This window comes from Phyllostomus discolor, chromosome 2, assembly GCF_004126475.2.
Source record: "Phyllostomus discolor isolate MPI-MPIP mPhyDis1 chromosome 2, mPhyDis1.pri.v3, whole genome shotgun sequence".
NCBI classification, from domain to species: Eukaryota; Metazoa; Chordata; class Mammalia; order Chiroptera; family Phyllostomidae; genus Phyllostomus; species Phyllostomus discolor.
Genome location: NC_040904.2, coordinates 188,179,756 through 188,196,255, shown reverse-complemented (window position 1 = coordinate 188,196,255; position 16,500 = coordinate 188,179,756). Strand labels below are relative to the sequence as shown.

Genomic DNA, 16,500 nt, shown 5'->3' with positions numbered 1-16,500 from the left:
GACTCTAAACTAGTTTCCTATCTCTTGAGTTAAAAGCCAAAATCTTTACAGTGATCTCCGTGTTCTTACATAATCTCCCAATATCCCCCACTCTCATCTCCACAAATGTCCCTTACATGTTCCATTCTAAACACACTGTCCTCCTTAATGTTCCTTAAACATGTCAGGGATATCACTGCTTTCTAGGTTCTGTTAAATGTTCGTCTGGATTCTGAGCACTAGAACACAGTATGACACGTAATAAAGGCACAACAGAGATCTGTCAAATAATTGAATCAATTGTAAGTTAAGATCAACGTTAACTGAATTTGTTTTATCGAAAGGAAAGATTTTTAAATTGTTCATATAGTATGAGAAAGTAAGAACATATTCAAAGATCAATGAGGTGCTATAAAAATGACTCAAAAACAATATTGAAGAGGCTTATATAAACTAAATGGCAATAATTAAAACATCAAAAGAAATAATTGGTGATATTAAGTGGATAAAACCTAGAAGACTTTTTGGTGTGGGGTTTTTAGATATAACACCAAAAGCACAATCCATGAAAGAAAACATGTGTAAGTTGAACTTTATAAAAATTAAAATATTCTACTTTGTAAAATGCACTGTGAAGGGAATGAAGAAACAGGCCACAGACCAGGAAAAAATAGTTGCAAAACACGTATCTTATAAAGGACTTGTTTCTAAAATATACAAAGAATTCTTAAAACTCAACAATAAGAAAGCAAATGACCCAATTTTAAAAGGGGCCAAAGATTTTAACAGACACCTCACCGAAGAACATACACAGAGAACAAGTAAACATATGAAAAGATGCTCAACATCTCATGTCACTAGAGAAGTGCAAATTAAAACATCACTAAGATGCCTCTACATACAGAGTAGAAAAGCCAAAACACTAACACCACCAAACGCCGGCAAAGGGGTGGAGCAACAGGAGCTCTTATTCATTGCAGGTGGGAATGCATAATGTACCGCCTCTTTGGAAGACAGTTTGGCAGTTTCTCACAAAGTTAAAACACCTTCTCATCCAACATACCCCAATCGAACAGATACCTGTGGGGTTTCAATAAATACTGGGTTGAAAACTTATGTTCACATGAAAACCCTCACATGAATGTTTAGAGCAGCTTCATTCCTCTGAGTGACTCTTAGACAAGGGCTGGGCTGGGTTCTGGGAGCTGAGGGGTGGGATTAGACTATGTCGGAATGGCAAGAAACTCAGGGAGACATGAGCTAAAATGTGTAGAAGTGAAGCAGCAATGGAGGAAAACCAAACAGACAAGAAAACGAGAGACAGTGTGAAGGTGATAAGCAAGTATAAGACAACTTGAAACCTCAACAGAACAAGTCGGTTCTAGGGGTGTGCGGTGCAGCTTGGAGAGTTTCTCTTGGTGCCAACATGTGGCTGCAGTGCTGTCTAGAGCAGGCTCTTGGGTGATAGGAAAATGTCAAGGACTCAGAGAAGGTCTGAAGATGTTCCTGTCTTCATAGATATTGATTTTCTCCTGTATTCACTTGTTTCCTTTCCCAATCAGGCTATCATTTTAATTCTACTTTGACTAGAACTTTTAATCCCTGAAACTCTTTTTTATAATCCACCTTACTAAAAAATGTCCTGAGACCAGTTTTTCTACAGGATCCAATTCTGATCATGTCACTCCTCTGTTCAAAAGTTTACTAGCCCCAGTGCCCTTACCTTGGCCTTGGATGATGAACTCCTGGTCTAAATATGCCTTTCCAATTTTCAGATCATGGTCCAAAGTGGATTGGCTGGTGTTCCCTTTTTCTTGCAAATGTCCAGGAATTGAGGCTCCTTCCATCTTATGTTTCTTCAGTTCTCTGGGTCCTTAGAGTCCTCCCTATTCAGGATGAGAAAAAGAGAGTGAGGATTACGTATGGAGGTTTTTATGGACCAGGCCTGGAAGTATCCATCACTTCTGCCACATTCCATGGACTATGACTCAGACTCACCACAACACTTAACTGCCAGAGAAACTGGGAATTGGATTATAGTTAGTGTGCTGCCTGGAAGAAGAGACAGACACGGCTATGGATGTGCTAAGGACTTTCTGCACATCCATCTCACTACCCTCCTTTAACTGTACTCTTATTTTAGGGCATCCCCTGGGCTTGCCAGCTTCCAGGATTTTTACATATGTAAATTCTCTCTTCCTTCCCTGAATGCTTTTAGCATGTTTCTCTCTTTGCTTCTACTTGCTACATTTTATCTTGTTTGTAGTTGTTTTAGTAAACCATCTTTCCTACTAGGCTGCAAGCTCCCAGGGGTAATGGTTGTATTTTATCTTAGCTGTGCTCAGCATGGCAAGAGTTGAAAAATATATGCTTGGTGAGTGACTTAATGAATAATCCATGTAAATCACTCAGCTAGGAGACAAAAAGGAAGAGAGTTAAGGAATTTTATAAGCTTAATTTGGAGATTTATATCATAAGATAATATCATATCTTATATTAGGAGGGCCAGTTACTTAACTAGAAAGCAAAATTTGTCCTAAAATACTGTTATTGTTAAACACTCTTATGTTTCTATGTATATAAACATAAAGCAACATTGTTTTTTTAAAAATAAATTTCTCACAGGACTAAATGTTTTTGACCATACTTAATTCTCACCTGGATATCTTTGCTTTTTTTTTTATTAAAAATACAGTAAAATTAGTCCTTTTTAGGGTAAAATTTGATGAGATTTGACAAGTCCGTAAATCACATGATGAACAACCAAGTTCAGATTTAGAACATTTCCATCACTCTCATTGTGGTCAAGCCTTCCCTCCCTTTCAGCCCTTGACAACCATGAATCTGCTTTTTTTCTGTATAGTCGTGCCATTTCTGAAACAACACATAAATAGCATTGGATAGTGGGCTGCTTTTTGAGTCCGACTTCTCTTCACTTAGCATAATGTATTTGAGATTCATTCAAGTTGTTGCATGTATCAGTAGGCCGTTTATTTTCATTTCTGAGTAACATTTTATTGGATGTACATACTGTCGCTTGTTTATCCATTCAAAAAGTGAAGGATTACTAGTCCTACTTAAAAGTTTACTAATTTTAAGTAAAATTATCATCCTAATAAAAATTATTTCCTTTTTTGTGTTTCTCTCCTGGTCATTCACGAATCTTAGATGCTGCACAAGGCGTCCCAGGATAATTTATGTGCAGATATTGGTACCTCCGTGGCCCTTTAGTCCTTGTCTTCTAAACAAAGTGGAAGTGTGCTTGGGATAGAGTTTGATTTCCCACATTGAACAATCAAACCAAAACACTGACATAAATATTTTTATTTTAATATTTGATAGTATAATTATCATTGACAATTATACTGTTTTTTTTTTTCCTTGAACTGATACTTTCTGAGTACCCACTTTATTCCTGGAACTGACTGAAGTGCTCTGGAGAAAATGGCAAGCAAATACTTGACTTAATTCCTATGCTTGCAGAGTCTGCAATCTAATGAACGAGACATTAATGAAACAAACAGTGATAAAAGTAAAATATCAATAATAAAAATACTAGATGGGTTTTGAAACTTTAAACTATGGGTTAGGGAGAGGAAGTAAAGTTGATCAGAGATTAAATTAAGAAGAGGAGAGGAGCATTCCGGGCAGAGAGAATAGCACGCATCTCAGAGTCAGGAGGAAACGTGGTATGCATGAGCTTTAGAAGCTTGGAGACCAAAAGAGATGGGAGATGCAGAAAAGGGAGAGATGACCTCATATGTACCATGCTGAGGATTTCATCACCATCCTAGAAGTGTTTGGAAGCTGTTGGGTGCATTTATGTAAGAGCCTAAGTGATTAGATTTGAGTTTCAATAACTAGTTCCAACTGGCTGCTAATGGAAATAGTTTTCTGTCATGCTTCAGGGTGAAGTAGAGGGAGCACAGAGGCTATAGGTGGACTTGCAATTAGGAAGGGATTGCAAATAGTTTAACAAAAAGTAATGGTAATTTTGAACTAGGATAAAGGTGGTAGGAATAGAGAGATGTGGACTGACAGAAGAAATATTTCAGAGGCAAAATAATAGGAATTTGAAACAGACTGGATATGGTACCACTGGGGCGGGGAGGGGGAGGCATCAAGGATGACTCGCTGGTGTCTGGATTGTGCAGGTGATTTGGTGTCAGTATAATTTATGAAGCAAGAAATAACAGCAGAATTATCATGGGTTCAGGTTTAGACCTTTAAAGTTGGATGCATTTGAAACATTCAAATGCAGAGTCAAGTGTGCCACTCGTTATGTGGATCTGCATGGGTTCAAAGAATGTGCCGTGAAGGCTGTTGATATGAGCCCGTGGATCATCTACAGGGGTGGAGATCAAAGGTATGGCCATAGGCTACCTTGGCTAGGGCAGGATACAGAGGAAAACAGGAGTGTTTAGGATCAAGCCCTGCCAAGTGCAACATTCAATGACCAGGAAGGGGAAAGTGACCCAGCAAGGCAGATTTCAAAAGAACAGCCAGAGATTTTGAAGAAAGCCCAGAGATGTGCAGAAAAGTCAGAGAGTCAGGAAGGAGGGAGCAGCCAACGTAGCATATGCTCCCAAGAGATTCCTAGCGACCCTAGTGAGAGCAGTGCTGGTGAGACTGTGTGGGTAGAAGCCAATCCAGAGGTTTGCAGAGGATGTCCGCAGTGAGGGGGGAGTGGAGGCAGAGAGTACGCACTAGGCTTTGGAAAACATCCCTGTGAAAGGACCATGGTGTGGGTGAAAGGTGGGAGAAAGAAAAGGTAGCTGCTGAGGGCATGAATTATTTAGTAAAGGTTTTATTTCCCTTAATTGTAAAGATATGGACCTTGTTAAAAAGCCAAGGAATGATGTACATTAAAAGAGAGCAGTTAAAAATAAGAAGGCAGACAGAGCTGGAAGGAACAGTCTCTAGAAAGTAGGTGGCAGAATTAGCTTTAGATAGTTATTGAGAGGGAGGGGAGGAGGGAGGGAGAGATCCTTGTTTTTATCAAGAAAAATAGGAACAGATTTGGGTGGGATTATGTTCACTGTTGGGGAAAATGAAAAAGTTGCCACCTGATGACCTCTATTTCCATGGGAAGGTGAAGCAAAGCACTGCAGGGGTGTGCAGGTCTGAGCTGAGTAGAAAAGGTTGGAAATGACCATTGTAGCATAAAACAGTTAGTTAGCAGAGAATGGTCTTAGGCTTGACATACATTGATCCCTAAGTGGATTTCATTCAAATCATCCTATATACACACGAGTATGTTAAATGCTCACCCTTATAATTTCTCTGCATTGTAACCATACCAGACAAAACAGGTGAAATCTGTACATTCAATTCCCTCTTCCACATCGCTCCCCTTAGTGATATCTATGCTGTATAAGCGTATGTAGACGTGCACAGCTTCCCAAGTATGCACTTTCTTTGTGTCCCTTCATCAGGAAGATGTTCTTCCCTAGAACACTGAAATTTCTCCTAGAACATTCGTGTTTTCTTAAACATTTTTCATCTGGGTTTTTCTGCTTAGACAGGAAATGACACCAATCTATCATTGGCATCCCTTACCCCTCCCCAAACTATAGACATCTTCGCCCCTTCTCCCACAGAGCTGAGACTTTTGCCTTTGTAATTTTTAGCATGAACATTGATTTAGTGTGATTGATCTGAAGTAAAATTGTCGATGCAAAGTAATTGTGCCTATTCTTAAAATCCTTAGCTGTTAAAGCAGTGCATTTTCAAAGTATGTGATGAATATTTTCATAGTTTCTACAGTACCACCTAAAAACAACATGACTAATTTTTCCATAATTGTGTATTTGTAATCACTTTTTAAGTGACACACATGTAGACTGTGTGTGTAAAAAATAATCGATAGTAAATGTTGCATTATATCTTCAGTATGAAAAGAAGTAGGAGGTAAGGGAGGGGAGGATCAGCAGGCACCATTTCCACTGAGCGAACAATATGCCTTCCTTTATGGACAAATTATATACAGGTCCTAGTTATGTTTTTTTCTATGCTAAGGTGACTTCTCTCATGCAGGATGTTAATGCTTCAAATTACAGTTAGTCAAGAAACCTAGTTATGAACAAAAGCTGGGTGAGTAGATGATAACGATTAATTGTAAAGGCTCAGAAAAAATTATGATAAAAGTCCATTAGCCAATGCATCACCTATAAACAAAGTATGAGATAAAACTCTGTAACTTAAAGCTGTTTTAATGCCCTTAACTTTTAATTTTTAGGAAAATTAAAGGAAATGTTAACAACACACAGGAATCCTAGCATGTAACAGACTGAAAGAGGGGATGGTATCTAAAAATGATACTCAGCCTTCCTAATTTAGGATCGTACATTCATTTAATGGCCTGCAGTTTGTATCCAATGAAAAATATCTGTTCAGGTTTTCTTATTCCTTTGAACAGATGATTTTTGTCATAAAACTTATGCACTGTCATACACTGTTCTTATTTGATTTTCTTTAAAACTATGAAAGTGTCAAGTTTAAAAAATAGATCCCTCGATAGGAATTATTTAGGAAGAAAAAAGACGCAATGGGTTGAATCTATGTAAAAGCAAAAATGACCTTCTGCAGTAAATTTCACTGTTTTTCAAGTGTGGCAAAAATAATACGTCTTGGCAGTTGAAACATTCTATTTACCTGGGACCTGTCAGTCATTCTGATTTTGAAAGACACAGAATTTGTAGATTGTCAACACATCCTTTAGGCAAGAGCCCAATGTTCATCAACAGCAAAACTAAAGCAAATGCTCAAATAAATTGAAAGTCAAAAAGCTGCTTGGGCAACTCATTTCAAGAACATCTTACACATAATCTACAGTTCATATGTGATCATAATTGTACTCTGTGAGATATAGATGACAAACTCCATGGCTATTACTGTGCTTTTCAAGTGGAATACGGTCTGGAGATCAATGGCTTGGGTTTTTCCTGCACTCCACATAAAGCAAACGATTTGTCATTGGGCAACCCCCATAAATACAACTCTCTAATAGCGAAACTGCTGACAGGCTTGTAGGCGATTTCAGCAGTGAGGCCGGGACTAAAATATGCTGAACTACATTAGAGGCAGTCCCGGGAGGACAGACTTCAGCCTCATTGGCAAGGGCACTGTAAGAGTTCCATTTGACTCCTCATTAAAACTCTTGTAGGGATTAAAGCTCCTGCTCTGTGGCTGCTATGGCTTCTCTTTCAATAGAAGAGGTAGTGTGAACCACATACACATAGATACATTTTTAGATATTAGGAAAAGATTGTTTTCCCTAGCAAAAATAAAGCCTACAGATTAAAAAAAACTTCCAATCTCTGCATCATTAAAAATCTTATTATTTCCAATGGAAGTAGCTTTATTTCAATTTGTGAGAATTCATTTTTAATGCCCATATTAAGGCATGTAAAAGACACTACTTTTCTGCATTTATCTTTTCTCCAAAAGAGGCAGTATTGCAAGGAAAATAGTTGGTGGTAATAAACTCAGCCTTTGCCTAACAGTATTGTTGGGATAATGGAATCAGAACAAATATTTTGAAGCAACTGGTGAAGCATCCATTACTATTGCACTATATGCTGCCAGTGGCCATGCTTGTTGACTCAGAGTCTTGAAAATAGCATAATAAGATTTACCATATTATGAAACTATTGCTTTGGAAAACCATCAGTAGTTCAAATAAACAAACACACAGCATGCTCTGTGAGCCCACATTGTTGATGATACATAATTCACATTCTTGTGGGAGCCTCTCCTAGGGAGATTCACAAGACTGTTGCTGTTTTAAGTGCAATAAAAGCAATCAAAACTATTTTACCCAGCAACAACTATTTACAATACTTTATTCTGGAGAGAAAATTTTCTGTGATAATGAAATAATCTACAGATTTGGCCATCTAATCACAGTGTTACTTGATGAAGCATTGATAATGCTAATTACTGAAGAATGCTTTACTGCTCACTGTTCACTGCTAATGTTTCCCCAAAGTGGTCTGTGTGTACACATGTACAAAGGTATCAGAAGGCTAAGCAAATGTTGATGGAAATGTTGAAGAAAAAAACAGAAAGAAAAATAGCAAAATGCCTATAAAATATGCATCACTGTGAAAGTTTTTTTTTGCATTTACAAGATGAGTGGTAGCAAAGGACAATCCTTGGAATTTACAAGAACTCCTGATTTCAAATGGCTCGTTTATAATTGCGCTATATCCTCTTCAGTAATGTGGGATGGAGAGCATGCGAGTGTTTAAATGGGATAGGGAGAATGAAAGAGGGAAGGGTTATTCTCTCTCTCTCTCTCTCTCTCTCTACACACACACACACACACACACACACCATGCACTGCATCACTACAGTCACAACCACCACTCCTGTCCAAGTGTTACGGGCCCTTTATGACCACTACTGAAAGCAGATACAGGGTAGTTGAGAGGGGGCTGGAATCTGGTCCCTGACTTGCTCAAGAGGAGTCAGGGAAACCCCTGCAGAACTCCTGAGTCCGAGATCGTGGAAAGGGTTGGGGCGGAGCCTGGAAAGGGGCTGGCCGGCGATAAGGGGCAACGGGCGGACCCTGGTGGGAGGGTTGGGAGGCTGCTGCCACTTTATGAATCCGCAGCCCAAAGAACATTTCTGCTGCCAGAGGGTCTGGGCGGGCTGGGGCAGGGTCCCCGCCTCTCGCTCACCACGCGGACCCGCTTCTCCTCTGGCAGCAGTGGTGGCGGAGGCAGCAGAGCCTCGCCCACTCCAATCCCCACCCTCTCCATCCTTAGCTGTTAAAGAACAGCAGTGCCTGGCACGTTCCTGGAGGACCCCGGTGCAAAACGGGAAAGGAATCAGCAGCAGGGGATTGAAAAGGCAGCATGCGCCCTCCGGGACCAGCCTCTACGCCCTAGGTCTGAGGCTGCAGTCCCAGTTCGCCATTGTGAACCGCCCCCAAAGGAACTCGCCGCCGGCGCCACCGTCCCTCCGGTCCCCATCTGTGCCGCGATGGGGCACCTGCCCACGAGGACGCCCAGCTGCGGCCGCCTCCTGCCTCTGCTCTGGCTCTTTGTGCTGCTCAAGGTAAGGAGCTCTCCATCCCCGCCCCGGCGGTCCTGCCTGCGCCCGCGCTCCAGCGCCCTCGCTCTGCCGACGGGGACCAGTGCGCCCCGGGACGAGAGGGCCCGGCCGCTGGAAGCTCTGGCGGTGCAGCCTAGTGCACGCTTTGTTGTGCTAGCGTGTGCGTGGTCCCAGCGGTCTTAAGGGGAGGTGATGGAAGAATAGCGAAGTTTGCTCCCTCCAGCTTTCACCCTTTGTGCTCTTTTACCGCCGCTGGTGTCCGTATCAGAAGTGGGCTTGTTGGATAATGCTTCCTCCGGAAAAATGAGGTCACTTTTCCTCCTGGTCGCTATGTACTGCACCCCAACACTGCTTAACCTTTCCGCCCTCCCCCAACCGAGTGTAAGCCTGCTTTGTGTTAATTTACCTTCTGCTGGAATTGTACACCGGGGGCTGAGCTCCCTGCTGCCAGGGGATTGCTCGGGGTGGTTCGTGAGCATCGTTTTCTTTGAAAAATGAGTGTCAGCTTGAGCTTGGAGAGGATTCCTCTCTCCCCAGGTCTTCGATCTCCAGCCGGAGAATACCCTTTACAAAGTCTCAGGACTTTTCCCCACGATATTTATGGGGGATGATACCTCTAAATTTCAATGGCAGAAAAAGCTGTATAATTTACTTTTTCGTCTCTTCTTTGGAATATCCTACTTCAGGGTTTTACTTTGAGGAAAAGGAAAGGGGCTTCTTTAAAAAAAATCCTAGTTTGACAACTATACTGTACATGAAAAATTTTAAAGAAATTTTAGCTAGATGTTTTCTCGGAACTCGGTGTGAAGTTAAGGGGTAATTGTCTACCACTTGTGTCCTCAGTGGGTGTACTTTAGTTTTGTCGTGAGTCCTTCCTGTTGGTTCTCGGCAAAACAAACTCTGTGTCTACTGGTTACGGGGAGCTATTCTTTCAGCACCACAGACACAGCTTCCTTAGAAATGGATGAAACATTAATGGATGCAAATGTTTTCTTATCAAAGAGTCACTTCTTGCTCACATGCACCATTAATTATGAACGCTTGACAAGGAGATTGTGGAGCAGGACCAATGGATTGAGAACAGCATCAATTTTAAATAGTCCATATTTTCACTTATCTTAATGAAAAATAGGAAAATAGTTTCAGAGAGAAAGAACAACAGTGAATAAAGAAAATTCCAAATTATATTTAATATGTTTATTCATGAATCCTAAGTTTAAATAATAATTTTATTCCAAATCTGGTTAATAGTAAGCTTGGTTACATGCTTTCACTCTAGGAGGCTGCAGCTCCGTGCCACAATGTGTTCGACTTAAGTTTTCTATTAATTTTTCTATTTGTCAAATTCTATCATGACCTCTTATATATGCAACACTTGTCATGTATCCAAAGTGACAAATGGAATCACCACACATTTACCTAAGTAACAGCTAAGGTTTACATGTATGACATCTGATCCAAAGCCAACCTTTGGCACAACTGCAAGTTTTTATTTGAATTCTTTACAATGGCTGAGAATTCCAGAAAAGGTTTGGGAGTGGACAAAGAATGCTGCAACCTAAATGTAAGAAAAAATGTGGCAAAGGTTCTAATTAAAACTTTATATTAGAATGAGAAAGTAGTCAATGATGGCATAATGGTATTCTCGGTGACTGTAATAGAAGTTCACCTGGTCCCATATAATAGATGTGCTTCTGCACATTTGCAGATTGTTGTCAGTTCCAGTAAACTTCATCACGTTGGAAACACATTGATGAAGCTTGTCATTGAAGTAAATATTGTAACGGGACAAATAATTTTGTAAAGCTTTACTCTTCATTTTATAAAAATGCAGTATTTTATGTCATCCAAAAGTAGATTATACCAGAGGAAGGATAACCCCTCTGCCAATCAGTCTTATATATACTGAAGACACACTGTGTGCCAGTCTTCCAAGTATTTCACATTTGCTATTTCATTTAACCCTATTTTGTTACAGTTGACAAGAGATGTCCCAAGTGGCAAACTGGGTGCGTAGGGTAATGCATTTACATTTGGGGAAGAGTGCATCTTACCTGGTAAATTTGGTACACAGTATAATCTCTTTATAATTTGCAGAAACCTTTGCATTTAAGGTCATGAATGTGTGTCAGTAAAATAGACCTGCATAATAAGATGCAGTTAGTGACAGGAACATGAAAAAATCCCATTATTAAATACCAAGTTGTCAATTGAATCTCAATGATAAGTCTAAAAAGGTCTGTGTGTGCTGAGTAAGAAACAAATCATTCCCCCCAAATCTCTGTGGTTCTCATATGTCAATAAATCTTTCACTACTCCATTTGAAATATCCTCCATATAAAAATGAAAATCTCTAAAAACCCTAGAGAAACTCAAGCATGAGGCTTGATTTATAGTTTTAGCTTTTTCACAAATTGGAAGCAAGCAGCTTGGTATATATGGTGGGGAAGCCTGGTATTTGAATCTGTGTGATTAGCTAGACCCAGTCTCACTGAGGTGTTCCCAACACACCTGGCCATGGATATCTCTATGAATCATTCTCTACCCATGGCTCAGTGATGGGCCCATTTAATCAGGCATCTCAGATTGTCTAAATAGTCTGCTATATGTTATGAGGTGAATAGGTGCATGATTGGTGTTGCACAAGCACAATGTTGGTCATAATATTTTTAAATGTACTATTAATACTAAGGATACATATATATAAATAGAAAGCAAAAGTAGAACTCCGTTATCAAATATACTGGGAGCCTACCAATTTCAAAATCTTCTACCCACATATGAATGTAAATGGAGTATTTGTCTGGTGAGTCTCCCTCTTGTGCATCTTCCCATAATTCCCCTGGAAAACAATGTAGCTTCTGTCACTTATCTTATCTTTACTAAACCTCTCCCTGAAAATTGCTTCTTATATCAGTTCACTGTATATCAGGATTTTGTCAACTAAAATGAAAACTGTAGACTATGACATTATAGGAATGTAAATTCTGCCTTCCCTGAAGTGATGCTCATTAGTAGTCAATGGGAATGTTTCCCTAAACTTATAGGCTTGGCATGAATCCTTCTTCCTTTCTTAACCTCCTCTCTATATTTCCTCCCATTTCTGCTCTTATCTGACATAATCAAAGAACATCACATTTGAAAAGAAGGCCTTAATTATATTCTCTGAAAGAGGTTTATCTTTAATTCTATAAAACTCACGTGTTATGATGCTGGCCATAGTACTCTTATTCAGGAGAAATAGACACTTTCCAAGGTCAGTCTGCCTTTCTCCATTTCCTTATGTCCTCCTCTCTCCTTTTCCTTTTCTCCCTTACCCCTTCTCTCTCTCTCTCACACACACACACACACACACATACTATGAACTTTCATGTTCCTCATTGAGGGCTCATCTTCTTTCTGGGGCAGCCTAGACCATCCTCCTAGCCACAGAGTTTGCTCCTCTGTCACTGACCCCTTTGATAACTGTTCTTGCCAACCTTTTAGAGAAACCCTTTCACATGCAACATCCCCAGTGAGTTGGAAAATGTTCATTGGGATAGGTTTCTATAGGGGATTGGTGATAATACTTTCCTCTGTGCAAATGTTTGCTCTTGTTCTTTGTTATGTGAACGATTATTGTTTTATGAAAGAATGGAAAATTCACACTATACTTCTACTTCATTGGGGCCGCCATAAAATATACATCTACATACATAGGTAATTACAAGCAATATATGAGTTGCACTTTATTTTAAATAGTAGCATTATTTCTAGCACCTAAATATCCAACTAAAGGTATTTAAACTTATAAGCATGTTGACTCCTGAGTCTTATAAATATAACTGAAATTTGAGTCTTGAGGGTGTGCAAAGGACCTTTGGTGTTAGATACAGTTGGTGAACCCCATGTAAAACATTGTGATTGACAGCAGTATGGCAAAATAGAAGGCTTAGCAGAAACTAAACAGCAGTGACCACAGACATTTATTTTTATTTTCTTCCTAAGTTAATTTCTTTAGGTATGTACTTCCAATACTGTTGCCTTTTCAGAAGCATAGCCCCAATGCAATGATGAGCTTTACTGGAAAGCACTTAGTGTGTTTATTTAATTACTCCAATATATTGTAAATATTTTTGAAATAAAGGAATGTTTATTGTTAATGTTGGTCTCCCACTGTGCTCAGTATATGTTTTGGGGATATAATAGAAGCTTAATGAACAAGATCCACATTTTTGGCATTATATAAGTAGTTTCTGACTACTATGTGTTAAATATCATAATAATGACTTGTGAACACATCTTTAAGAAAAAGGAGAAAATTGTTGTTACAATGCAATTATTACACTAAAATATTAGCAGCCCCTTCTACTGATAACTTATTAACATCATAGATCAAAATGCTTTTCATCCAGAAAAGTAATACTCCTGATTTTTCATTTATTCATCAGGAGAGAAGAGAACAAGAGCCTTGTGTTCTACCTCCAGCTTCATCCCACACCATGCACCCCCCTACTCATTTCTACATGTACTATAGTACTTTCCACAGGTATTCTGGTCACCTAGTAATCTGAATGTATTGATACCACCAACCAGAGGGTATTTGAAAGAAGGTTGTAGAGATCTCGATTAAAATATTTTTCTTTTGCTCTTTGTTAAAACATTTATGTGAAATAGAGAAAAATGATATATACTTGGAAAAGTATTTCAGAAACAGAGAATCAGAATTGGAACTAGGACTCTGACTTTGAGAGTTGCATTACAAATTACAAACACACAGTAATTTCTGTAAAAAATAAATATAGTGAAAATTAGGGAATCGAATGAAAAACATTTGGTGAAAACAAATGTGTTGCTATTCTATTTATATGAAAATACATGAATTTCCCTATCAATACTCTTCTTTACTTGTTTTTATTAACTCTTCCTAAATAGAAATGCTGTACAGTTTATTTTCCTAACAAAAATGTTCCTATGGTGAAGTAAATTAAAATGAAATAAACCTGGTGATTTTGTAATTGTACCAGCAAATAAAAAGAATAAGTGCAATGTACAACTTAGTGGTCCAGAATCAGAATGATTCTTTTAAAGTATTATCTCATTTAACCATTTTTTGTATAAGTGAGACTTTTTTTATTTTTCTTTCTGCCCTCCTACTTTTAAAAATATGTGTGAGAAAATATCATGAGTCTACCTTAATCCTGTTCCAACATTCTGACCCCCTTATTGACCTAATCAAGTGCAGTGGAATTTCTGTCCTTCGCTGCCTTTGTCTTTAACCCATACCAGAGACCAACTCTGAGCCTGTGTCCTAGGCCAAATCATGATTCCCTCTTGGTTGCACCCATAGGAGCTTGTGACTGGCATATACACCAGCTGTTAGAGCATTGCAGAGAACCTTTACTGCCCTTTGTACATTTGGTCTTATCTGAGGTCTGGCTCCTAACTCTTTGTACCTTACTTTCTGAATCAGGATTCTACTTTAACTCTAACACCCCCGCTTTTGATCCCAGCTTTAATGTCTAATTAATCTCTCTCTGTTTTTTTAGTTTTCTTGAGCATCCTATAAACTTTCTTGGCTGACCCATCTTTCTCAAAGTATGGCCACATTGGGAAGCAACTTTTTTCTTAAATACTGTCTATCTTTTGGATCCAAGGAAATAATTTACTACAAATACCATTCAGTTAATCAAACATTTATTGAGCTTCTGTTGTGTCCCAGGAATTATATTAGATACTGTAGGTATAAGAATGGAATAAGTTGAATCCCTACAAATGGCATAGTGAGAAAATAAACAGAAAAACAAAATGGCATTAAAATGTGGTCATATTTGTTGTGTTGTGTTAACTGAAGAAAATATGAGGTGCTAGAAGAAAGACACAACTGTATTTCGTGACTGAGGAAATGATTTCCAATAAGATGATGCTTGAGCTGAGTCTTGGAGAACATATGTGATGTGGGTTAGGTTAGAAAACTGCATGGGCAAGATTCAGTGCTGTGAAAACACGACAGTGTTTAGGAAAATACAAATGCATACAAAAGGAAATAAAGCCACAGAAGCCAGCTCAGGGAGATTTCTACATGCTGTGCCAGAAAGTAGGGTCTTTATTCTTTAGGTGAAGAGGATTATTAAAGAACTTAATTAAGGCTTAATGGGTAAGATTTGCATTTTAGATGGATCCTTTGGCTGTAAGAAAGGCTATCCCAAAGGTGGGAGCAGGTCTGGAAGCAGTTAAACAGCGAGGAGGTTATTGTAATGGTCCAATTAAGAGATGACAAATGTTGACGGCAGAGTGATGGGGAAAGGAAGTGAACGAAGAGAGACAATGTTAAAAATAGGTTAATTGACAAGACTGATTAGATTGTCCAGGTGAGGAACAACTTTGCCTGGGATGTTTCAGTTTTCAACAGCACGTGTGCTAAATAGTGTCCATTTCCTTCCAGATAAGCTTTCCCCCTGCCCCACCCTGCTCAACACCAGGAAGCTTCCCTGTGGAGGCTGCTTCTTCAGGCTCTCTGGACCTTTGGTCTGTACTGCATTTGACTAATAAGAGGCACAAACTGAAGATTACCAGTGGGAGAAAGAAAGTGGAACACTTACCCAGTACCCACCCTGACTGGCCCTTGTTAAGCAGTGGCTTCATTTCCTCTTCCAGTCTTGTAGTCCTGCTGCTCTTACAAGGAAAAGTTCTAGTCAAGTTCCAGGAACAGCGTCCTCCTGTTGTCCTTTTAGGGCAATACCATCTCACTGCTCTTTGCCCCTGGATGCTTTTCCATCCCTGCTCAGTATCATTATTCCTTCTCCATGCTTTATTAGTAGTCTCTTGATTAAACTCTCTAGAATTCCCACTGAGTGCTGGGATCCCAAATGACAGTGGACATAATGAGTTTAGTGGTAGGCATCTTGAATTTGAAGTGTCTAACAGGTACTTGGATATGGTCAGACATCTAGGGAAGAGAACGGGCCTAGAGAAGTGAATGTCCCAGAAGAAGGCAAAGGAGAAAGGGGCAGTGAGCCAGGGTGGGGCCTTGAGGAGTAGCAACATTTAGTAAGGAACTGAAAAAGATGAAGAAGGGTCAGCCAGAGAGGTCCAAGAGGAGAGCAGAACCAAAGAAACCCAGAGCCTAGGAAATTTCAAGTAGGAGGGATTGGCCAACAACATCAAATGCAACAGAGAGGTCCTAAAAACTAAGGGCTGGAAGACATTGTTGGTTGGGAACTACGCTGTAGGCTTTTGGTCTCTGTAGACCTTGAGAGGGGTAGTATGCTTCTGGGATTGAAAAGTAAGCTGGTCGCTTATTTAGTAAGAACACAGACGTCAGGTCACAGGGACCTGATTTTAATCTCCGCTCTCAGCTACGCCACTTTCCAGCAGCGCATGTGGGGAGAGTTGTTTCCTCTCTCTTGGGGAACTCTGCTAGTTTGTTATGCATGTATCTCAGAGGATTTTTGTCAGGAATGAGTAAGATAATAACCATAA

At 39.5% G+C, this 16,500-nt stretch overlaps 1 protein-coding gene across 2 annotated transcripts in view; it reads left to right on the top strand.

The window, feature by feature from the left end:
- Positions 1 to 8,431: 8,431 nt before the first annotated feature.
- Positions 8,432 to 16,500, top strand: part of PTPRO (protein tyrosine phosphatase receptor type O) — a 192,672-nt gene continuing 184,603 nt past the window's right edge. Inside the window, exon 1 of one of the 2 annotated variants that reach the window (XM_028532493.2) lies at positions 8,432 to 9,042. In XM_028532493.2, coding sequence (XP_028388294.1) covers positions 8,968 to 9,042 — 75 coding nt within the window. In that variant the 5' untranslated portion in view covers positions 8,432 to 8,967. The remainder of the gene's footprint in view (positions 9,043 to 16,500) is intronic. The other variant, XM_036019312.1, reaches the window with a different exon arrangement.